Consider the following 24173-nt stretch of genomic DNA (forward strand, 5'->3'; position numbering starts at 1 on the left):
AGTCTTGGTGCCCTGGGCCACAGCAGGGTCTGTGCCACCAAGGGCTGTGAGGAGACACCTTGTCCTGAGGCCCTGGGGCCTCCTGGCACAGCCCCAGCCAGGCTGGGCCCTGTCACCCCCTGGTCCTGCCCTCAGCATCCCCCCTAGCCCACATCCCAGTGGCCTCAAGGATCTGCTGGAAGGAGTCCCTGGGGAGCCTTGGTCAGGAATGGCCCTGGGGGCTCCTTCATGCTCCCAGGGACTGCAGGTTCTTCAAAGGACTTTGGGCTTTGCTTTTGCCTTGGAGTCTCTGAGAGCTTTGTTCAATCATGGCCTCCAATTATCTGCTGTAATTAGTCCCTGGAGAGGCTTTGTCGATAACAACACTCAGTGGGGCTCATTAATGCTTCAAGGTACTTCAGTTCTTTTAAGGTACTTGGTGTTTCCCTTTTGATCCAGACTCTGTGAGAGGTTTGTGCAATCATGGCCCCAATTATCTGCTTTAACGAGTCCCTTGAGAGCTTTGTGCTGACACTCAGTGGAGCTCATTAATACTTTCAGATACTCAACTTTTTTCACGTACTTTGGATTTTCCTTTGCACACTGAGAGTTTTTTGTGCCATTTTGAATCTCTGAGAGGATTTTGTGCAATCCTGGTCTCCAGTTCTCTCCTCCAAAGAGTCCATAAGGAGCCTTTGTTGGGGATGGACCTCAGTGGGACCCATTAATGCATTGAGACATTTTGGGGTTTTGCTCTTGATTTTAACTCCTGGAAAGTTTTGTGCAATCTCCTCTCAGGCCCCAAGGTTCCAGGGCTCAGCTCCAAATGCACCACGGGGCTCTTTAGGATCAAGCAAGTCCTAACAAACCATGGCTCTGCCTTGATTTCCCTCTGCTCTCGTGCAGTTCATCAGGAAGTTTCTGTAGTGGTTTTGGTTCATCAATTTTGAGATTTCTTGGGCAATGCATCAATTAGTGTGGTGGGTTTAGTGATGTCTAATTACCAGTGCACACAAATTAATATAGTTACTCATTTTCTGCTGTGAGGTAGGATAAGGAGAAAGGGAAAGTGGGATCAAAACTTTAAAAGAGCATAAAGAAAAGTTTATTAGCAGTAACTAAAAGAAAGAGTAATAAGAATCAGCACAAAACTTTCAGAACACTCTTCTTCTCGCCACAAATTTTTCTTCCTTATTGACAACGTAAGGAGACAAAACCTAAAATTTTCAGCCAGTCTACCACCTCTAGAATAGTCCTTCTTCACTTCACTTAGGGAGAGGAGTCTCTTTTTCTTGCTATGGAGACTTCTCCATAAGGAAACAGTTCTCTTGTGGTTCTCAAGTTCCATGAATAGCAGCCACTCGGAAAAAGTGAAATAGTGAAATCCCTGCCATTTTTTCACAGCTTTTCCCAAAGCTGTGTTTATGGGCCATGTCAACTTCTGGGGTATTAGTTTAAAGATGAGTTGTTCAAGACCAGAGGTTCTCTTCAACTGCTTCTGAAATCATCTCTGGGAACAGAGGTCTTCTTCTCTCCCTGAGGGCACAGGGTCTCATCACTCTTCTCTCTTTCTCTGTTCAAACTTCTCATGGGATCTCAGCTACTTCAACATTTGCTTACTTTAGCGTGGAGGCCTTTGCTGAAACAAGTCATCTCCCCATACTTTTCAATGACTTATAGGGAAAAAGAGAGTCTGATGTATCAATGAAATCCTTCTCCATAGCTTTACCAGAGGATTTCAGCCCCAAGATCAAGGCATCTCCTCATCCCTCCCATCTGGGACTCAACTTCCACTTCACTGACCTCGGTGTCTTCTGTGTGCCTGCCCTGTGTCCTTTTCTCTCACTGGAGGGAGGATGGCAGCACTGGCAGAGTCAATATCTGCCCGGGGCTGCAGATGGTTCCGTGAGCCCGGCCGGGCTCAGTGGCCAATTCTAATTTTGGCCATGGTTCCTGGACATGAAGACCAGTTCTTTTCCATAGGAATGAAGGAACAGAGCCCCACTGTTTTAGGGGCAAATGAGAGGTCACCACCAGAGGACAAGGCCAGCCAGAGCTGCCAGATTCTGTTCTTAGAGATACCCTTGAATATAGGAAATTTTTTAGGCAGAGTGTCAGTTTTGGCAAGGGGCATCAGAAAAGACAGACGGTTCTTTTCCATACAAAGGAGAGCACGGAGCCCCATTGCTACAGGAGCTGATGAGAGGCAGCCCTTGGCATCCCAAGATCAGCAAGACCTGTCAGGTGGCCCCTGGCAGGCCAAGCCAGCCAGACCTGTTCCGTGTTCCCTCGGTTCCATGGGGTCCCACAGTGTCCCAATGGTCCCTTGCTTCCAGGAGGCCCTGAGGTGTCACAATGCCCCCTTTGTGACACCAGGCCCTGAAGGGTCGGAATGGTCTCCATGGTTCCATCAGGCCCCACAGAGTCATAATGGTCTCTGGGTCCCTGAAGCCCCGCGGTGTCACCATGGCCCCTTGGATCCATGGGCTCCAGTGGTGCCACAATGATCCCCTTGGTTCCATGGGGTGCCCACAGTGTCACAGTGATCTCCATGGGAAGGAAAGAACCAAGACCCAGTGTGGCAGGGGCAGCCACCAGAGGCCAAGGGCAGCCAGACTTGATGGTACTGGCAGATTTAGCCTGGGAGCAATCCTTCAATGTACTGAGGTTTAGAGCTGGAATCCCAATTTCAGACAGAGACATCCGGAGGAGCAGGACGGTTCTTTTCCAAAGGAAGGAAAGGACGGAACACCAGTGTTTGAGGGGCAGATAAATGGCGGCCACCAGAGGCCTAAGCCAGCCAGACGTCTCTGTCCTGGCATCATTTTTCTGGGAGCTATTCTTGTACATAGGGAATTTGGGAGGCAAATCCCAAATTTTGGCTATGGGTGCCTGGTTGAGATGGATACTTTTTAAGCAAGAAAAGCACATGGACCCAGTGTCTGAAAGGCAGATGAGAGGTGGCCCCTGGGTGGCCAAGGCAGCCAGACCTGTTTCTGTTGGCAAGTTTCATCAGGGAACAATCTTTGCATATAAGAAAATTTGGGGAAGGAATCCCAGTTTTGGCCATAGGCCCTGGGAGAAGGACAGTTCTCTCCTATAGGATGAGGAAGCAAAGAGTCAATTGTGACTCTGGGGTCCCACGTAACCAAGAAGCCATGGTGGCACAGCAGGGCCACGTGGATCCAGTGGTCCATTGTGACACTGTGGATCCAAGGAGACCATGGAGACACGCCCAGAACCTCATGGAACCAAGGAGTCCATGGTGACCCAGCGGGGCTGCATGGAGCCAATGGTCCATGGTGACACTGCCCATCCAAGGAGGCCATTTGGACACTGCAGAAGCTCATGGAGCGAGGTGGCCATTGTGACACTGAAGAACTTCATGACACCAAATATCCATGGGGACACAGCAGGGCATCATGGGATCCCAGGAACAGTTATTGGCAGTGCGGAAACTCCTGGAACCAGGGGCTGTTGTGGCACTGCAGCACCAACACAGCTGCTGCACCTTGTCCCCTGCCCTGCACAGCTCCTAGGGAGGCACGGCAGGAGCAGCACCCTGGGAGCCTCGGGAATGCCCCTCTGGGATCCATGGCACACACTCCCAGGGGCTGGAATTCCAGTTCCCAGACAGGAAAAGATGTTCCTGCCCTTGAAGGCAAAGCTCTTATGGAAGAGCCAACAGCCAAGTGGAGCAAGATCCTACAGGGACATTTCACTGCCAGCCTTCATAACTTCACCTGTGGTTGTTGTAGCTCATGGATTGGGAATTAAATCAGGGCAGGGTCTTTGGTGCGTGCTGCCCTGGGTCAATGGAGACTCTGGGAGAGAAACAGAGCAGGTAAAGGAAAGCAGGAGAGAAAGGAGGTGTTTTGGTTTGGAATGACACGTGTCTGCTAAGGGAGGCAGGAGCCTCTCCTGAAATGGAAAAATGTAGACTCTTTCTTTCTGAATTGCTATAAATTTGAAATTAAGGGGGGCTCTCAGGTAAAAATATGGGAGAAGGAATAACAGCATTTTATTAGGGAAGAAAATGAGAATATGAACAATGCAGTGAACCAAAACAACACTGAGAGAGCCAGAATACATCCTGACACTCTGTTGGACAGGGTGTTGGCCGCAGTCCAATTGGAATGGTGGCTGCAGTCCTCCTGCAGTGTCAGGTGTGGCTCTGTTGGAGAAGTGATCCTGTAGAAAAGGGTGTCTTCTTCTGAAGAGGAAGAGGCAGCTGTTCCTCTGAGAAATCCAGCCCAGAAAAAGCTTTGTTGGTGAGCCAGAATCTCAAGACTAGATGCAGGTAGGAATGCTTGGCTCCTCCATCTGGGTGGAGCAGCTCACAATGGGATGTTATAGTTCTTATCAGTCATGCAGTGACATTCAATAGCCCGTTATCAGCAGATATTTCCCCTGAGGGAGGATTGATTGTGGAAGAGATAAGGAAAAACTGCCCACTTAACACAGGACAACTGCCAAACAGATGGCAAATAGAACACATCTTGCTTTTCAGTCTAGGACAGGAGGACAGAAACAAAATCAGCTGAGAAGGCGGCACTCTGAAAAGCAAACCAGAACTGACAGAAAATGAATGGAACAGAAATCAATAATTCTAGAAGTTTTATTTACTATCAAAATAAATCACAACAACCCAGACCCACACAATCTTAATCCCACAACCTCAAATTTGGATCTCACTTCTCCCGATCTCCTTCCAACCCCATCTCACCCTAGAGGCTGTGGAATTGAGTAATTTTGGCATGGGACTGAGGTGGGAACCAACCATTTTGAGGTGGGATTGAGCAATTTTGGGGTAAGATTGTGGGGTTTCCAGTGGGATTGAATAATTTTGAGGTGACAGAGCAATACACCTTGGCATTTGGAGTGCAAAGATATGGAGAATACTACCAGATATCCCCCAAGAACCCACAAATCCTCCAGAATACATTCCCAAACCATGAATCCTATCTCAGATACCACCTATATTGTGGGACTTTTGACATCTCTGGTCAATACTCTTTTTAGTCATTTTTCAGGTGTTTTTAAGTGATAAAGACAAATCAGAAGAAAATTAGGACCAAACCAAAACCAGAGATCCCTTGAGCATCCCCTGGGCACAAGACAAAACAAACTCAGCAGAAATTAAACTTAACCCTACATAAAATGCCTTGAGGAATATTTGCTCTTCCCACAAGTCTCTTGTGATGGAAACACAAACAAATCCCAAACATTAATAAACCAGCAGCAGAAGAAATTCTGTGGCAATTCCAAATCCCATCACTTCCAGCACAGCTCTACCTCAGATGCTGGCAGGTTCCAAAAAAGAAATATGGAAATTTGGCCCAATACAGATTATTAAAAGGAAGGGAAAGCTCTGTGGAGCTGTCACAAAGGTGACGGGAACGAAGAAAAGAATGATTCTCATATTTGGAAAAGCCCCCAAGCCTGCGAATTCACTAATTATTCGGGAGTTTAGATACTTGAGCTGGGCTTTTTGTAGGACTTTAGTAGCCCTGTGTTCCTCACCTTGGGGTGACTGATCCTGGTCAGTTTCACTGGTATGATTTGCTCCCTTTCCTCCAGTGACTTTAACGAACTTTTCAGGGAAGGACAGGAATATATTTTCTTTACACTGGCCACCCACAACAGCCATTTTCCTCATAAGTTCTCCCAAAAGTTGCTCAGAGGAAGCTGCATCCGAGTTTCCAAGAGTTCCTCCAGAAAGAGGCAGAACCTCCTCATAGGAGGGAACCAGGCTGTTGCTAAAAAGGCACTTGGGGTCAGACAGCAGTGCCCTGAACTCACTGTGCAAAATAATGTTGCAAGCTGGTTAATAAAATTGTTAGAGAAATGCCTCTGCCCCAATTAAGGTGCTACCAAGACCAAATCCAAGGTGGATTTTATTGAACAACAAATGTGAGGTAGAGAGAGGGATGGAAAGAAAGAAAAAAGGGGGGAGAGCAAGGGAGTGACAGGGACAGAGATCTCCCCTGGGGCCGGGCAAGTGTGACATTGTCCCCTGTGTGCGTGTCCTTCCCAGGGTGGGGGTTTTACACCTGAGCCAGTTTGGGTAAGGGGGGTGGTGTTCACCCCCCACCCCGAGCAGGGATTGCCTCACTGTTTCAGGTTACAGTGTCAGATGTAACCAAAAGTGTTTTCAGTCACCATCTCCGTAAACTGTTATCAACAGGTGGGGCAGTGTTCTTTATCTCTTCCATGGCTCAGCCCTGATAACGCCCTCCAGGGGCCATCTTCTGTTAATGGGCCATTGAGTGTCACTGCAGCACTGATAAAATTACATCATCCCATTGTGGGATGCTCCGCCCAGGGGGAGGAACCAAGCATTCCTACCTGGATATAATCTCACCCATGCAACACCACGACCACCTAGCCTACTGCATTCCCAGAGGACAAGAGCTCCATAACCACCACTGGACCTTCAGAGGAAGACCAGACCCTTCTACAGGATCACCGCTTTGACAGATTCACGTTCAGCACTCCAGCCGGACTGCAGCCACTATTTAATCAGACTGCTACCACCACCCTGAGCAACGGGGTGTCAGGTTATATCCTGACTATGTCCGATTAAGCCAGTGTTTCTGTGTCATTGCCTTGATCTTAATTTTCTTAGTCAATTGTGATTCTGGTTTAGACTCTCTCCCTGGTTTGCCTTCCACCCAGGACAATACTGAATGTGCTCATCTCTTGTTTTCCTCCCAAAACAGAATATCCCATCCCCAGCCCTTTGCCAGATGGAGGAGAAGGCTGTGAGGAAGAGGAAGGAGCCCTGGGACACCGAGGCAGGTGAGGAGGAAGTCAGTGCCCCTTTCCCCCTCTCTCCTGCTCCATCTCCCAGCCCAGCCTGGCCCCCGGCTGCAGGACAGCCCCGCCACCGACGCTCTGCTGACGGGGATGCACTGGGGGGATCTCCTTACCCTTCCTTGTGGCACGGAGGCAAATCCCATCCTCTCCTTGTCCTTCCTACCCCAGAGCAGGAGCTGATGATGGAGACCAGGAAGGACAAATCCCTGCAGCAGAACCTCATGGAAGAGGCTGTTTTGAGCAACTCCACAGCGCAAGAATCCAACAGGGAGGAAAAGCCCCGGAGATCCCACAGGAGGAGGGGCTGCAAACCCAGCCCAGGGTGCTCTGAGGAGGAAAGGCCCACTCTAGGTCAGGAAGGTGGGCAGAGCTTCAGCCAGAGCTCGGAGCTGGTGGTCCCTGAGAAGCTTCACGATGGGGAGAAGCCCTACAAGTGCTTGGAGTGTGGGAAGAGCTTCAGGCAGAGCAACAATCTGAAACGACATCAGATGATCCACACTGGGGAATGGCCCTACGAGTGTGGGGAGTGTGGGAAGGGCTTCAGCTGCAGCTTCGACCTCATCATCCACCAGAGGTTCCACACTGGGGAGAGGCCCTACGAGTGTCCTGAGTGTCAGAAGAGGTTTCACACCAGCTCCCATCTCCTTGAACATCAGCGGATTCACATGGATGAGAGGCCCTTCCGCTGCCCTGACTGCGGGAAGGGCTTCAAGCACAACTCCACTCTTGTCAGGCACCGGCGCATCCACACTGGGGAGAGGCCCTACATGTGCCCCACATGTGGGAAGAGGTTTCAGAGCAGCTCAAGTCTCCTCCTGCATGAGCGGGTCCACACCGAGGAGAGGCCCTTCCTCTGCTCTGACTGTGGCAAGGTCTTCAAGCAAAACTCCACTCTTGTCACCCACCGGCGCATCCACACTGGGGAGAGGCCCTACATGTGCCCCACATGTGGGAAGATGTTTCAGAGCAGCTACAGTCTCCTCCTGCATGAGCGGGTCCACACCGAGGAGAGGCCCTTCCTCTGCTCTGACTGTGGGAAGGGCTTCAAACAAAACTCCAACCTCATCAGGCACCGGCGCATCCACACTGGGGAGAGGCCCTACGAGTGTCCCCAGTGTGGGAAGAGCTTCACCCGGAGCTCTTACTTGACCCAACACCAACAGAGCCACTGGTGAGGGAAGCCCTGTGAGTGCCCCAACTGCAGGAGGAGCTTCGTGCACCGCTCCACCTTCATCCCCCATTGAAGAACCCACATTGGGAAGAGCCCTGGTGATCCCTGTTATCTGTGATCCATGCTGGGAAGATACCTGTACCTTCTCCTGCCCCTGCCAATGACCTTATGTGGGACTGAAGAACATGATGGTCTGGCCATGGCCCTGTCACTACATTCACTCCTACCTCAGGTCATTGCCAGGGGCAGGAAAGGGACTCTCTCTCTCTCTCTCCCTGAGAAGGTTGTCCTTTCCAGGCAGGAGGAGATGCGTGGCCAGGAAGATACAATTGATGGTGATGTAATTTCCCCTGTAAATAATTTTTCTTATCCCTTCTGTTGTCAATATTTTTCTAGTCCTGCTTGTTCCTCATCTCGTTGCTGTTCCCAGTAAATTGTTCTTATCCCAGCCTGGGATCTTTCCCTTTTTTCCTTCAGTGGAAGGTGGGAGGGCAACGAGAGCCAGCACGGTTTTAGCAGGAGCAGGAAATTGGGGAATTCCATTCCTGAATCCCGGCCTATGGAAACCGAGCATCCCAGCTGGTGCCAGCCCTGGTGGCCATGGCAGCAGCCTTGGGAGCGGGTCCCTGGCTGGGGCTGAGGGAACCTCTTCACTCTGGTGCCCAGGGACAGGAGTGCAGGGAGCGGCTGCAGCTGAGTCGGGGCAGGCTGAGGTTGGATCTCGGGGAAAGGTTTTTGCCCAGAGGCTGCTGGGGCACTGCCCAGGCTCCCCAGGGAAGGGTCACAGCTCCAGGGCTCTCTGAGCTCCAGCAGCGTTTGGACAGCGCTGCCAGGCCCAGGCTGGCACTGTTGGGGTGTCCTGTGCAGGACCAGCAGTTGGACTCGAGGATCCTGATGGGTCCCTCACAGCTCAGCCAGTTCTGTGGTTCTGGGATCCCATGAGTCTGGGGATGGGAGTGCCAATGGTTGCCATGGAAACGGGCTCTGGCTGCAGGCCTGAGCTGGTGTCCATGGCAACCACCCCTGGCATGGGGTGTCCATGGAGCTGCCCAGGGACTGACCATAGCAACAGGGGCTGGGGAAGGTTGCCATGGAAGCTGACCATAGCAACAGGGGCTGGGGAAGGTTGCCATGGAAACTGACCATAGCAACAGGGGCTGGTGCTGGTTGCCATGGAAACTGACCATAGCAACAGGGGCTGGTGCTGGTTGCCATGGAAACTGACCATAGCAATGGGTCCTGATGAGGTTTGCTGTGGTAATCCAGGGCATCCCTCTGGCTGCCCTGGCAGGTCTGGGACCCTGGCAGGGGTCAGGAACCCCCCTGTACAGAGCCCCCAGAGACAGTGTCTGTGATCTCTGTCCATGGGGAGGAGTTTTCAATCTTACAGGATGAATTACACACTCTGAGTGTTTGATATGAGTAATAATTAGTGTGACACGGGTGCAAAAGTAGAATTTTAGGATTCTAGGTAAGGGGTTCAAAGGAGGCAAGATGGAGGAAATCGTGTGTGTCCTGTCCTTTTTCATCTTCTTCATGCCTTCCATGTTTCACTGCAGTGTTGGCATTTTTCTGTTGGTTTAGACTGGGGACACATTGTTCAACACAGGTGATAGGTATTGGCACATTATTGTAAATATAGCACAGGTAGTTTCTGGTATATAATGTTTGTAACTTCCCACTGAGGGGCAGAGCCCTGCACGCTGTCCCACAAGAAAGGCCTACTGCAGGTCAGACAGAACATGTTATAGATAAGCAAGAATAAACAACCTTGAAAACCAGCACAGATGAATTATGACTTCTTCTTTGGCAGAAAGGCTCAAAGACAGCAAATTTCTGCAATTTTGGGATCATTTAAATACCACAGATTCTGACATAAATGGCATCCCTGGGTGGGCTCGAACCACCAACCTTTCAGTTAAGAGCCGACAGTTTGCATATTAAGGTTCAGATATTTTGACAGGCCCTCAGAGGGGTTTCATGGGGACTTTCTAAGTGTCCCCAGGCTGCCAAAGAGCTGGGATGTCACAGGCACTCACAGGGGCTCCTGTCATGGGCAGACTGGGAGCTTTAGGCAAAGTTTATTAGAGAAGCTCCTGTCAGGTCAGGAGGCACAGAAAGGACCCCCAATAGCCCCTATAGATCCCCAAATACCCCCAAGGACCGCCAGCCTTTCTAAGCCACTTTTTGTGAGAGGAGCCTTGGAGCAGCAGGTTCCAATCCCTACCCCTGACATTTCAAGAGCTCGTATGTAAACAATTATAAAGGTGGAATTAAAACTTTATACAACTCTCCCTTAGCATTAGGAATTGTAAACCAGTGTTGGGGGTTGGGTTTTTCCTTTCTGTTTGTTCCTTATCATTGGCTGATGTTTATCGGCTGATCCCTTATTTTGGGAGGAGCTGCTGCTCTTGGAGATGGGAGTTTCCACTGCTGCTGCCGGAGCCCGGGCCAGAGCTGCTTCTTCTGTCCTGGGATGAGCCTCTGCTCGTGAGAACAGCCACTAAACTGGGACCTTATTTACACCTGCCCCACTAAAAGAGAGACCTATCCCTGTCTGCTCGGGTGCCCGGGATCCTGAGCTGGGCTCTCTCTGCCCTGCTTGGAGCCCCTCACCCCCTGCCTGCCGAGACATCCTGCCAGCCCAGCTGACTGCTTTTTGCCAGTGCTGCTGGGGCACCGAGCTGACTGCTTTCTGAGAGTCCTGCTGGGGCACCGGAGCCGGCTGCCCCGGGGTTTGTGAAGCAAAGCCTCTCTCCAGCCCTTCCCCCTTCGGACAAAGCCGCCATGGCCCCGCGCTGCCGAGCCCGGCCGGAGCGCCCCCTGCAGCCGCGTGGGGGTCAGCGCACCTGCCCTGCCCCGGGAGCCACAGCGCCCTTGCTGGCTGTGCCCGGAACTGCACCGCAGGGAAAGCGCCACGGCCCAAAGGCCGGGACTGGGCTCTGCTCTGTTTGCTGTTCGTGCCGCAGCTGCTGCTGCTTGTTTGCTTTGTTATACACACTAGCAAAGAGCTGACATTCCTATTCCCATATCTTTACCTGCCTGAGAGCCCCTTGATTTCATGATTCTAATAATTTGGAGGGAGGGGGTTTACATTCTCCATTCCACAGGAGGCTTTTTGCTGCCTTCCCTAGCAGACACCTGTCTTGTAAACCAAGACCAGTTTTGGCATCCGATGTGCAGCCTGAGGGCATTGAGAGAAACAGGGTGAAATAAGAATAACAATTCTTGAGTAACATGATTTTTTTTGTTGTTGCACTGGATATAGAAACCTTGTTAGGTGTCACCATGTGGTCTAGCTTACCCTGGTTTGGGTGGCACATGGTTGGGGCTACATTTTTCCCATCCTATAACTATGGCAAATCTGGCTGATAAATAATTTGTTTGATGGGTTAATATGGTGAGGGATTTATGGATTTTTAATTTCCTCTGGATGGTGGGCACACAGATTTGAGGCTAACACATGCTAACTGTATGTGTTTGGAATTACTTTAATAATAGTACCTACTGTGAGAAAATGACACCAGGGGAAGTTTTCTCCCAACTCCTCAGCCAGCTCTTTGGGTCTACAGTGGTTAGTGTTCCTGCTATGCCTGTTAAGCCTATTCTGTTCAGCATTCAGAGGTAAGGGAAGATTGACTTAGATAACTATAGTAGCAGGGCGTCCCCAGCCTGTAATAATTAGCACTGACTCCATGATTCCAGAAGGCCGATCAATCCTTTTATTACATTATCCTATACTATACTGCTAAGAAACACTCATCGCTCTTGCAGACAGTCCGATACAGACAGACCAGACTGGTTAATTGAAATCCAAACACCATCACCATTGGCCAATTTAGAAATCACCCTTTGATAAACAAATCTCCATAACACATTCCACATGTGCACAACAACAGGTGCAGCAAGTGAAGATAAGAATTGTTTCTCGTTCTTTTCTCTGAGCTTTCTCACAGCTTCTCACAGCTTCCCAGGAAAATCCTGGGAGATCTCTCTCTCTGCTCAGAGGATATGTGATTACCACAGGTCAGTTGTGACAATGCAGGTCCAAGGACACCACGGTGACACTACGGAACCTCATGGAACCAAGGGGCCATTGTGACACTGTGCTGCCTCATGGAATCAAGGAGACCAATGTGAAACTCAGAGACCCCAAGGAAGCAAGGGTCCATGGTGACCTTGTGCAGCCGCAGTGTCACAGAGGAGCCGCTGTGACACAGCGAGGGCACATAGAGCCCAGGGGCCATTGTGACACATCAGGGCTCTGTGGAACCACGAAGCCATTGTGACACTGCAAGGCCTCATGGAAGCACGGGGCCATTGTGGCACTGCAGAAGCAAGGGGAACATTGTGACACTCCAGGGCCTGATGGAACCAAGGAGACCATTGTGACACTGTGGGGTCCCATGGAACCAAGGGACCATGGAACAGGTCTGGCTGGCTGGGCCTCCTGGGGACCACCTGACCACCTTGGCATGTCGAGGGCTGCTTCTCATCTGCCCCTGAAGCCCTGGGGCTCTGGGCTTTCCTTCCTATGGGAGAGAACTGTCCTTCTTCTCCAGGGGCCTATGGCCAAAATTGGGATTCCTCCTCCAAAACTCCATACATCCAAGGAATGCTCCCAAGTGAAAGACAGGTCTGGCTGCCCTTGGCCTCTTGAGAGATGCATCTCATCTGCTTTTGAAACACTGGGGCTTGATCACCAATGTAAATAGTTGTCCTTCTCAAGGTGACCGTGGTCAAAACTGAGATTCCTCCTCCCAAATTCCATGTATCCAAAAATTCCTCCATTACAAAACATGCCAGGAAGAACAGGTCTGGTTGGCTGAGCCTTCCAGGAACCACCTCTTTCTTCTTCTGCCTTTGAAACACATGGTCTCTGTGCTTTCCTTCCTATGGAAAAGAACTCTCCTTCTTATCTACACAGAAATAGCCAAAATTGGGGTTCCACCTCCCAAATTCTCTATATCCAAAGGTTGTTTTCAGACAAAAGCTACCAGGGCAAAGAGGTCTGGTTGGCGTAGACCTCTGATGGCAGCCTTTCATCTGCCCCTCAAACACCGGTGTTCTGTGCTTTCCTTCCTTTGGAAAAAAAACCATCATTCAACTCCGGGTGTCCATGTCTGAAAGTGGGATTCCACCTCTAAAATTCCCTATATCCAACGGTTGCTCCCAGACAAAATCTGCCAGTACCATCAACCCTGGCTGCCCCCTGCCACACTGAAGCTCGGTTCTTTCCTTCCCATGGAGATCACTGTGACACTGTGGGCACCTCATGGAACCAAGGGGATCATTGTGGCACCACTGGAGCCCATGGAACCAAGGGGCCGTGGTGACACCGCGGGGCTTCATGGACCCAGAGACCATTATGACTCTGTGGGGCCTGATGGAACCATGGAGACCATTGGGACCCTTCAGGGCCTGGTGTCACCAAGGGGGCATTGTGACACCTCAGGGCCTCCTGGAAGCAAGGGACCATTGGGACACTGAGGGGACCCATGGAACCAAGGGAACATGGAACAGGTCTGGCTGGCTTGGCCTCCCAGGGGCCACCTGACAGGTCTGGCTGATGTTCGAATGCCAAGGGCTGCCTCTCATCAGCTGCTGGAGCACTGGGGCTCCATGCCTTCCTTGCTATGGAAAAGAACTGTCCCACTTTTCAGATGCTCATTTCCAAAACTGGTATTCTCCCTAAAAAATTCCTATATGCGAGGGTATCTCTCTGAGCAAAATCTGGCAGCTCTGGTTGGCCTCTGGTAGTCACCTCTCATCCCCCCAGGAAACACTGGCACACTGTTCCTTCATTCCTGTGGAAAAGAACCAGCCTTCATGTCCAGGGCCCATGGCCAAAATTAGAGTTTGGCCTCTAAATTTCCATGTATCCAACGATTGCTCCCAGGCAAAAGTAGCCAGGACAAACAGGTCAGGCTGGCCCTTTGCTCTAGTGATTTTCTTAGACTCTGAGCTGAATGTTTTCATTTGAAAACACCTTGGACAGGGCCCAGATATCTCCCAAGGTGGGATTTTGAGGCCTCGGGCACATGACCACTACATATGGACAAAGGAGCTCTGTGCTCTGTGCTGCTGTGGTGGTTTTACATCACAGAAGTGATGTCCTGAGAGAAGCTGCTAGCAGTTTCCTCTGTGTCTGACAAAAAAACAATCAGTAATTACCTTTGAGAGCTGACAATCTGTTAAACCACTAAGGAAACTGCAGACGCCTCAGTGCAGACCCAAGTTGAAGATGAGAAAGCCTGGCTGGGTCTCTCTCCCCTCTGGCCCCAAAGAGGTGCCAAGGCCGGCCCAGCCCCATCTCAGCCTTCTGGCCTGGCTGCTGAGATCCTGGCCCTGCCCCAGCGCGGCCCAGCCTGACACAGCCCCAGCGCAGCCGCTGCAGAAACCTCCATGGGAAAACAGCTCCGGCCGCAAGGACCGAGCCCGGCCGGGCTCACGGAACCATCTGCAGCCCCGGGCAGATATTGACTCTGCCAGTGCTGCCATCCTCCCTCCAGTGAGAGAAAATGACACAGGGCAGACACACAGAGGAGCAACGTGAAGACACCGAGGTCAGTGAAGAGGAAGTTGAGTCCCAGATGGGAGGGATGAGGAGATGCCTTGATCTTGGGGCTGAAATCCTCTGGTAAAGCTATGGAGAAGGATGTCATTGATACATCAGATTCTCTTTTTCCCTATAACACTTTGAAAAGAATGGGGAGATGACTTGTTCAGCAAAGACCTCCATGTTAAAGCAAGCAAATATTGCAATAGCTGTGATCCCATGAGAAGTTTGAAAAGAAAGACTGATGAGACCCTGTGCCCTCAGGGAGAGAAGAAGACCTCTGTTCCCACAGATTAAGATGATTTCAGAAATAGATGAAGAGAACTTTGCCACTAAAAAGCTCATCTTTAAACTAATATCCCTTAAGTTAACATGGGCTATAAATACAGTTTTGGGAATTGCTGTGAAAATATGGGAGGGATTTGACAGTTACAGATTTTTCTGGGCAGCTGCTATTTGTGGAAATGAAAAGCCATGAGATAACTGTATTCTTGTGGAGCAGTCTCCATAACATTATCAAGAGGAACTTCCCTCCCGAAGCAAACTGACAGAAAATGTTAGCTGTGGTGTCTTTACATTGTCAGGTTGTATGGAGAGGGGAAGTGTTTTGAAAGTTTTGTTCTGATTCTTATTACTCTTTCATTTAGTTACAGTTAATAAACTTTTCTTTAAAAGTTTAAACTTTTATTTTGAAGTTCTGAACCTACTTTGACTTGCTCCTAATCCTATCTCAGAGCAGGAAATGAGTAAGCATATTCTAGTGAGTGCACTGGTAACTAGCCAGCACTGAACCCACCACACTAATTGGTGCATTGGCCAAGAAATCTCAAACTGGTGAACCAAAACAAGTAGAGAAATGCATTAGAGCAGAGGGAAATCAAGGCAGAGCCATGGTTTGTCAGGACTTGCTTGATCCTAATGAGCCCTGAGGTGCATTTGGAGCTGAGCCCTGGAACCTCAGGGCCTGAGAGGAGATTGCACAAACCTTTCCAGGAGTCAAAGTCAAGAGAAAACACCAAAAGTGTCTCGAGGTGTTAATGGGACCCACCAAGGTCCATCCCCAACACAGGCTCCTCATAGACTCCTTGGAGGAGAGAATTGGAGGCCAGGATGGCACAAAAACCTCTCAGATACACTCAGTGTGGAAAGGAGAATCCAAAGTACCTTAAAAACTTTGAGTATCTTAAAGCATTAATGAGCCCCACTGAGTGTCAGTACAAAGCTCTCAAGGGACTCATTAAAGCAGATAATTGGGGCCATGATTGCACAAACCTCACACAGAGTCTGGTTTAAAAGGGAAACACCAAGTACCTTAAAAGAACTGAAGTACCTTGAAGCATTAATGAGCCCCACTGAGTGTTGTTCCTGACAAAGCCTCTCCAGGGACTAATTACATCAGATAATTGGAGGCCAGGATTGCACAAAGCTCTCAGAGACTCCAAGGCAAAAGCGAAGCCCAAAGTCCTTTGAAGAACCTGCTGTCCCTGGGAGCATGAAGGAGCCCCCAGGGCCATTCCTGACCAAGGCTCCCCAGGGACTCCTTCCAGCAGATCCTTGAGGCCACTGGGATGTGGGCTAGGGGGGGATGCTGAGGGCAGGACCAGGGGGTGACAGTGCCCAGCCTGGCTGGGGCTGTGCCAGGAGGCCCCAGGGCCTCAGGACAAGGTGTCTCCTCACAGCCCTTGGTGGCACAGACCCTGCTGTGCCCCAGGGCACCAAGACTTGGCTTCTCTTTGTCCCCACCTGTCATCAGTGCCTCCAGTTCTCTGCTCTGCCTGGGGCCTGGGGACACTTTCTCAGTTGTGTCCCTCAGTGGGACCCATTAAAAGTCCAAGAAACTTTGGAATTGGATTGTGACTTGGAGTTCTGGAGGGGTTTGTGCAGCTCCCTCTCAGGGCCTGATGTTCAGGGCCTGAGCACAAAGCCCCAGAGGGTCATTAAAGTCCTTGTGCTGTGTCTGTGCTGCTGAGCTGGGCCGGGCTCCTGGCACAGAGGGTGATCCTGGTAACCAAGCAGAGCTTCAAAAGCACATTTCTCTTGCTGAGCAGCTCTTCTCCCAGCCCAGCAGGGCTGGGGCACTGCCTGCAGCCAGCCTGGGCACAGCACAGAGGCACAGAGAGCTTCAATCAGTCAGGGCTGGGAAGGGGCTGAGAAGTGCCTGGGGCAGAATCACTGCCAGCCCTTGGCACAGGAACCTCTGGCTGCAGGACAATGCAGCTGCAGCTCCTGGAGAGATCTCCTAAAGCTGGAACATCCCAATGCCCACAGACCCTGTGAGTACAACTCTGAGTATTTCTGGTACTGGGCAGGTGAAATGCTCATAAAGCTCTGAGATGCTGAGAGGTTCTGATCAGTCATAGAATTTTTCCAAGACAACGATTTTGACAAAAAGGAGGAAATTTATTAAGACTTTTTATTCAGTTTCCTATTATTGGAGAGTGACAGGGAAGGGGGTAAATATTAATGGTGGTTTATGAATTTTGACAAGTGCATGAGATATCCAAACTGTTATTTTAGTGATCAATAGGTTCACAGGAGATCCCTCATGTGCTTTCAGCCACTCTGCCCATGGACAGCAGCAGCATCAGCTTTGCTGGAGCCATCAGGCTCAGTCTGAGCTGTCCTTGCTGCAAGCTGCAAACAGAACCTGCCCCCAGCCAGTGCCCAGCAAACAGGCAGGGTTCTGTCAGGCCAAGGAGAGTGCACAGAGATTTGGGGTCTGGGAGTGCTGGCCCGGAGAGATCAGGCACAGGGAAACACCTGCAGGAGGAAAATCTCCAGGAAGCAGAGAGAAGATCAGAGAAGGAGAGAAAACAAAACCCAGAAATGCTCTGGCAGGGAGAGTTTAGAGATGGCCAGAGGAGCCCCTCCAGTGCAGCCCCTCCCTCTGCACAAGCCCCCTCCCTCCTGTCCCCCAGCCAAGCCTCTGCCCTCAGGGCCGGGGCTCCAAGGCGTGCAGCCCCTCCTGTGCAGGCAGAGCTGCAGCAGAGCCGTGGGGCAGCTCTGCAGCCCCGGGCCCAGTTCCCTCTGCAGAGCACAGGGCTGGGAGCAGCTGCCCGGCACTGGGGGCTCTGGCAGGGGGCACAGCTGGCTCAGGGTGACACAGCTGTCCCCAGTGCCCGGCTCTGGGCAATGCTGGCAGTGCAGCCAGGGAAGGAGCTGCATCTCCCTTCATCCAGTGCCATCAGAAGGACACTTGGAAGTCTCCCAGAGATTTCAGTCTAAGCTGAGAGCTTCAATGCAGGGTGCAAACCTGTCCTAGAGCATCTCTGAGTTATAGGATTCATGGGGAAATGCAGAGGTGTTCTGACACTGAAAACGCTGCTGGGTTGGTGAAATGAGCAACGTGAGTCCTTGGCTCCAAATGTGGAGCTGGGCAGTGGTGGATCCATCTGTCTCAGCAGTACCTGGTGACATTTTAGGGAAAGTCTGAGAAGCTGATCATCCTCCACCTGAGAAAGGTTAAAGCCCAGAGAAACTCTGAACAGGTCAGAATGACAGACCCCTCACTCTCCTCTCATCACTTAGCTTCACAGAACTTGTTCTATTTTATCTGAGGAGAGTCAAGAATAGCAGGAGAGACATGGGGGGAGCTTAAAGAGAAAACCCTAGAACTCTTGAACACAAAAGGCTGTCCATGTGCATTCCACAGGAAGGTGTATGGGAAATGGCTTTTATTTTGGTTACAGGTATCTCCTCTAATTCTTCACTGTCCTTTCTCCATGAACAGGTGCCCTTGTGCAGCCACAGCAAATGTCCAACAGCAGCTCCATCAGCCACTTCCTCCTGCTGGCACTGGCAGACACGCGGCAGCTGCAGCTCCTGCACTTCTGCCTCTTCCTGGGCATCTCCCTGGCTGCCCTCCTGGGCAACGGCCTCATCATCAGCGCCGTAGCCTGCGGCCACCACCTGCACACGCCCATGTTCTTCTTCCTGCTCAACCTGGCCCTCAGCGACCTGGGCTCCATCTGCACCACTGTCCCCAAAGCCATGCACAATTCCCTCTGGGACACCAGCACCATCTCCTACACAGGATGTACTGCTCAGCTCTTTTTCTTTGTCATCTTCATCTCAGCAGAGCTCTATCTCCTGACCATCATGTGCTACGACCGCTACGTGTCCATCTGCAAACCCCTGCACTATGGGACCCTCCTGGGCAGCAGAGCTTGTGCCCACATGGCAGCAGCTGCCTGGGCCAGTGCCTTTCTCAATGCTCTCATGCACACAGCCAGTACATTTTCCCTGCCCCTGTGCCATGGCAATGCCCTGGGCCAGTTCTTCTGTGAAATCCCACAGATCCTCAAGCTCTCTTGCTCCAAATCCTATCACAGGGAACTTGGGCTCATTGCAGTTACTGCCTGTTTAGGACTTGGCTGTTTTGTATTCATTGTTTTCTCCTATGTGCAGATCTTCAGGGCTGTGCTGAGGATCCCCTCTGAGCAGGGACGGCACAAAGCATTTTCCACCTGCCTCCCTCACCTGGTTGTGGTCTCCCTGTTTGTCAGCACTGTAATATTTGCCTACCTGAAGCCCCCCTCGATGTCCTCCCCTTCCCTGGATCTGGCCCTGTCAGTTCTGTACTCGGTGGTGCCTCCAGCCCTGAACCCCCTCATCTACAGCCTGAGGAACCAGGAGCTCAAGGCTGCAGTGTGGAGACTGATGACTGGATGGTTTTGGAAACATTAAACTGCTGGCCAATTTCTGCAAATCACTTGCAATAAACATCATCTTTGATACTTCTTTTTGGTTTCATTTTGGAGGTTCTTTTTCTTTGTAATACACATTTAATATTGTCCTCACAAAATGTCATTGCTTGTGCCATTTCTCACTTTGTTTCACTCCACCTTCCCTGCGGCTACAGACTGTGTCAATGAGGGGCTGCACTCTCAGTGGCTTTAAAGGAACTAAAGGATGTCCCAGCAAAGTTTTCTGCAGAGATGCCCTTTTGTTGCCTTCTCTGGAGCTGCAGCAGCAATGTCTGTGTGCAGAGCTGGGGCAGATCAGTGCTGGCACAGCAGCTGTGCCCAGGAGCAGCAGCACTTGGTGCTGCCAGTGCTGCTCCCGTGGCCCTGCCCCGCTGCCCTGGTGGCCCTGGTGTTGCTGCAGGGCCTGAGTGCTCTCGGGGCTGGGCACAGTCCTGGGGGTGGCAGTGCCGGGGCTGCAGCAGGGACAGGCCATGGGCACTGCTGGGGCAGCGCTGACGCCTCAGGCCAGGGCCTGGGGGATCCAGGCTCCTTGCCCAGGCTCTCTCAAGAACACGGCCAGGCCAATGCTCAGCACAGAAAACCCCCGTGAGCAGCCCCAGGCTGGCCGTGGGCAGGCTGGGGGCAAACAGCACGGCTGGTGCTCTGCAAGGGCCCTGGGGGAGACGGGAAGGAGCAGCAGAGCAGGGGCTGATCCATCCCCAGTGCGCTGCACAGCCCAGGGCAGCGTCCCAGAGCGTCCTCATGGAGCTGCCAACAACATCCCCCCTCTGCAGCCCTGGCCTCTCCCCCAGGTCACAGAGGTGCTCAGCAGCCCCTGTTTGCATTGCACACAGCAGGCGGGAGCACCCCCATGCTGCTGCTGTGGGGACATGAACCTGAGGCAGCACAAATGCCATCAGCCCCTGGGGCCAGGAAGGGCTGGGGGACGCCAGGGAAACCACTCAGCTTTGTCCTGGCCTCTGCAGTCAGCCAGAAAGTTTGTTCCCATCAGCTGGGACTTTCCTGTCCCACTGCAGACGCTGCTGCTCAGAGCCAGGGCTGCCTGGCAGCCACCCCCAAACTGCCCTGAGCATTTCCTCGGCTTCACATTTGCTTTCTTTACTCTTCCCTGTTACAAATTTCTTTCCCTTGCCCAGCCCTGTTCCCTCCCCTGCACACAGCCCATCCCTGTTTGCCCTTTCCTCTCTGGCCCCACTCCCCATTGCAGTTCCTGACTTGGCACCATGGGAATGTCCCTTGGGGAGCAGGATCATCCCACAAGTGCTGCAGGAATTGTCTGCAGGCTCCTGCAGTGCCTGGTGCTGCTCCCTTGCCAGAGGCACCCCAGGCCAGGGGGCACATCTGGGCTGCTGTGTCTGGCTGTGGGGCTCCCTGTTCTGGGCAGTGAGGAGGAGCTGCAGAGGCTCTGCAGGACTGACAGGATGGGCTTTGGGGCTGTGAGGAGAAGCTGAGGGACCTGGGCTGCTGGAGCTTCTGAAGAGGAGGCCCAGGGCTCCTCCTGCAACTGCTCCAAGGGTGGATTCAGAGAATCCCAGAATCAGCAAGGTTGGAAAAGACCTTGGAAATCATCAAGTCCAACCTGTGCCCTTGTTAGGAAAATAAGGCCTTTTTGTTCATAATATAGAGTTTTTACATCCATAAAATAGAATTTTTACTTAGAGTTTTCACTTGTCTGAATATGTTCTCATTTTGCCAGGCATTCCGGTGGGTATCTCTCAAGGACAATTCCATTACAAACTGTTTTAGGGAGTTGAAACTGATTTAGGGAGTTGATGTTGCTAGGCACCTAAGCACCTAAGCGAACATCTTTCAAGGACAGTTCCGTTACAGACTTAGCAAAACATGTACTCTTGTGGAATGCAAGTAAACGTGCCTAGAGAAAACATTTCTTGTTTTGAGAGGATTCCCAGATCACAGGGACAACCTTGAGGAAGACTACTGGCCTTCATCCCACGACCACCAAGGGGCAGAAAACGACCACCTAGCAACAGGGTGCACCTGCGCAGAAAAGACACCAGAACGTCACACATCCGGAAGAGAAGACCCAATAAGTTGGGGGGGAACGGGGGACGAAGGTGCGGTAGTTGGAATAACTGCCGCCCAGCGCTGATTTGCTTTCGTTTCCTACCATTAATAAATCTTTTTAATTGGATTGGAAAGCCTATTGTGCTCGTTCTTAACAATTTGGTGCCGTGACTCGGATCGGGGATCTGGGGAACCTCTCTCTGAGAGGGGCGCCACGATTCCGCTCCTTTGAGCGGACTCAGACCGGGGTTTCTACCCTCATCCCGACCGACGAACCTAAAAGCCTAGAAAGCGAAAGCAAAAAAGGGAAGCGGGCCCAGGGTACCCCTTAAATTTTGTGCACAAAGTCCGGACGAAGACGCAGGACGCGTAAGTATAGAGGGACCCGTCCGGGCGGGGTTCGGGATCCCGGAGTACGGCGAGTGTGTGTGTGAATGAGAGGAGAACCGGCAGCCGGATTCTCCAAGCGAGTGTGGACCCTTAGTAGTGCGTTTTCCAGAGCTCGCGAGGGCCTGGGCCACGAACCAGGGGAAGCGATTGTGCTGTCGTGAGTGATTGAAGGTACTCCGGAGGACATGGGGCAGGGGAGGAGTAAGAGTAAATCCCCCTCCCCGGTGGGGGTAAAACTTCCCCCAATTCCTAAGGATAGTCCCTTAGGGTTTATGCTGACAAATTGGGAGCACTTTCCAGGAGCACCTGGGAAGGATAAAGCAAAGATGATACACTATTGCATAGAAGTATGGGGAGGACAAGAGATTTCTAAAGGTGTTTTTTGGCCCATCTTTGGGTCCTCAGAGGACTGGGTAAAGCAACTGTTAAATGGTTGGATAAACACTAAACAACCTCCTAACCCTGAGGAGAGTGCCTATGCCCAAGTCTGGACAGAAAAACCGGAGGTGCTCGTGTTCAAACTCTCGGGGGTTTCAGGGGGAAAGAAAAAGAAGGGGCGAGCGAAGAAGTAATTATTGCACCCCCGCCCTACATTCCCCCTGCGCCGAATGCACCCCCTCCTCCTCCACAATCGGATGAGGAAGAATCAGACTCAGACTCTGATCAACCCTCAGGCTCGCGTGGTCCCCTTACCCGAAGTAAGACGCAAGGCAAACTATTTCCTTTAAGGGAAATGCCTATGGGGGGACCATAGCCGGGGATTGGGTTCATTTCGGTGCCCTTGAGTTCAGGGGATGTTAGAGACTTTAAGAAGGAGATGGGAAATTTGTTAGAAGACCCCCTGGGCGTGGCAGAGCGGGTGGATCAATTTTTAGGTCCTAATATATATACTTGGGAGGAATTACAATCTATACTTAACATTTTATTCACGGTTGAGGAAAAGAACATGATAAGAACTGCTGGAATGCGGGTCTGGGATGCTCAACCTGCACATGCCCAGCAGCGGGCCGATACCAAATGGCCTCTCGAGAATCCCAATTGGAATAACCAGGATCCGGCCCATAGAGCTAACATGCGGGACTTTCGGACCATATTAATTGATGGCATAAAAGAGTCCGTTCCTAGGGGCCAGAATATAAATAAAGCATTTAATGACAGACAAAAGAAGGATGAAACCCCCACTGAATGGTTAGAGAGGTTAAGGAAAAGTTTTCAGCTGTACTCGGGGTTAAACCCGAATGACCCAATGGGACAGGCAATTCTTAAAGTCCAGTTTGTCTCTAAGTCCTGGGATGATATTAGGAGAAAGATACAGAAAATGGATGATTGGCAGGACAGGGGTTTAGCAGAATTATTGCGAGAGGCACAGAAGGTTTATGTCCGAAGAGAGGATGAAAGTCAGAAGAGGCAGGTGAAAATGATGGTTGCTGCGGTGAGGGAAAGCAGGCGAGCGGAGGAAGGACAGAAGAGAGTCACTCGGAATAGGGAGGGTGACAAGGGAAAGGTAGGAGAAAGGGTGTGTTATTATTGTGGTAAGAAGGGACATTTCAAAAAGGAGTGCAGAAGGAGGCTTAAGGACGAGGAGGAGTTCAAAATCGAATAGGGGAGTCAGGGGTTCTACTTTATGGGGACCGGGAAACATCAAAAAGAGCCCTTCATAAAATTGAAGGTGGGTCCCCAGGGCCAGGAAATAAATTTCTTGGTCGACACGGGGGCAGAAAGATCTACTATTCAATTTCTGCCTCAGGGCTGTAATTTATCGAAACAGACAGCCACGGTAATAGGGGCTAAGGGGGAACCATTTGAAGTACAAATTATTAAAGGGGTGATGGTAGAATCGGGAACTAAAATGGGGGTGGGTGATTTCCTATTAGTTCCTGAGGCGGACTACAATTTGTTAGGGAGAGACTTGATTGTTGAATTAGGAATTCAAATTGAAGTCGTAGAGAAAGAGTTAAAGATTAGACTCTGCTCCCTCCGTTTAGAAGACGAAGAGAAAATAAACCCTGAAGTATGGTATAATCCAGGGACCGTGGGCAAATTAAATATAACCCCATTCACAGTAAAAATCAGGAATCCCGAGGTCCCGGTAAGAATAAAACAGTATCCAATTTCACTAGAAGGGAGGAAAGGGTTAAAACCTGAAGTTGAAAGGCTGTTAAACAAAGGACTGCTAGAACCATGTATGTCGCCTTTTAACACCCCGATCCTCCCAGTAAAAAAGGCAGATGGATCCTACCGATTGGTGCATGACCTTAGGGAAATCAATAAGAGAACCGTAGCTCGGTTCCCAGTGGTGGCAAACCCCTATACTCTTTTAAGCAAACTAGGACCTGAGAACGAGTGGTATAGTGTTATAGATCTGAAAGATGCTTTTTGGGCTTGCCCTCTAGACGAGTCTAGTCGAGATTATTTTGCCTTCGAGTGGGAAGACCCCAATACAGGAAGGCGGCAGCAACTTCGGTGGACTGTGTTACCCCAAGGGTTTACGGAATCCCCCAATTTATTCGGGCAAGCCCTAGAA

The 24173-nt window shown here is 51.1% G+C and overlaps 3 protein-coding genes across 3 annotated transcripts in view; 2 read left to right on the forward strand and 1 right to left on the reverse strand.

Moving 5' to 3' along the window:
- Positions 1–24173, forward strand: part of LOC140680876 (uncharacterized) — a 570776-nt gene that overhangs the window by 318676 nt on the left and 227927 nt on the right. Inside the window, exon 11 of the mRNA XM_072919761.1 lies at positions 7475–7793. Within this exon, the coding sequence (XP_072775862.1) occupies positions 7475–7793 (319 nt within the window). The remainder of the gene's footprint in view (positions 1–7474; positions 7794–24173) is intronic.
- LOC140680884 (uncharacterized) overlaps positions 1–24173 on the reverse strand; it is a 421560-nt gene that overhangs the window by 42251 nt on the left and 355136 nt on the right. The window lies entirely within an intron of this gene.
- On the forward strand, positions 18282–19214 carry LOC140680899 (olfactory receptor 14C36-like). Its single transcript, XM_072919803.1, has one exon. The coding sequence runs from the start codon at positions 18282–18284 to the stop codon at positions 19212–19214; it is 933 nt and encodes a 310-aa protein (XP_072775904.1).

The sequence above is a fragment of the Taeniopygia guttata genome, chromosome 30, assembly GCF_048771995.1.
Source record: "Taeniopygia guttata chromosome 30, bTaeGut7.mat, whole genome shotgun sequence".
NCBI classification, from domain to species: domain Eukaryota; kingdom Metazoa; phylum Chordata; class Aves; order Passeriformes; family Estrildidae; genus Taeniopygia; species Taeniopygia guttata.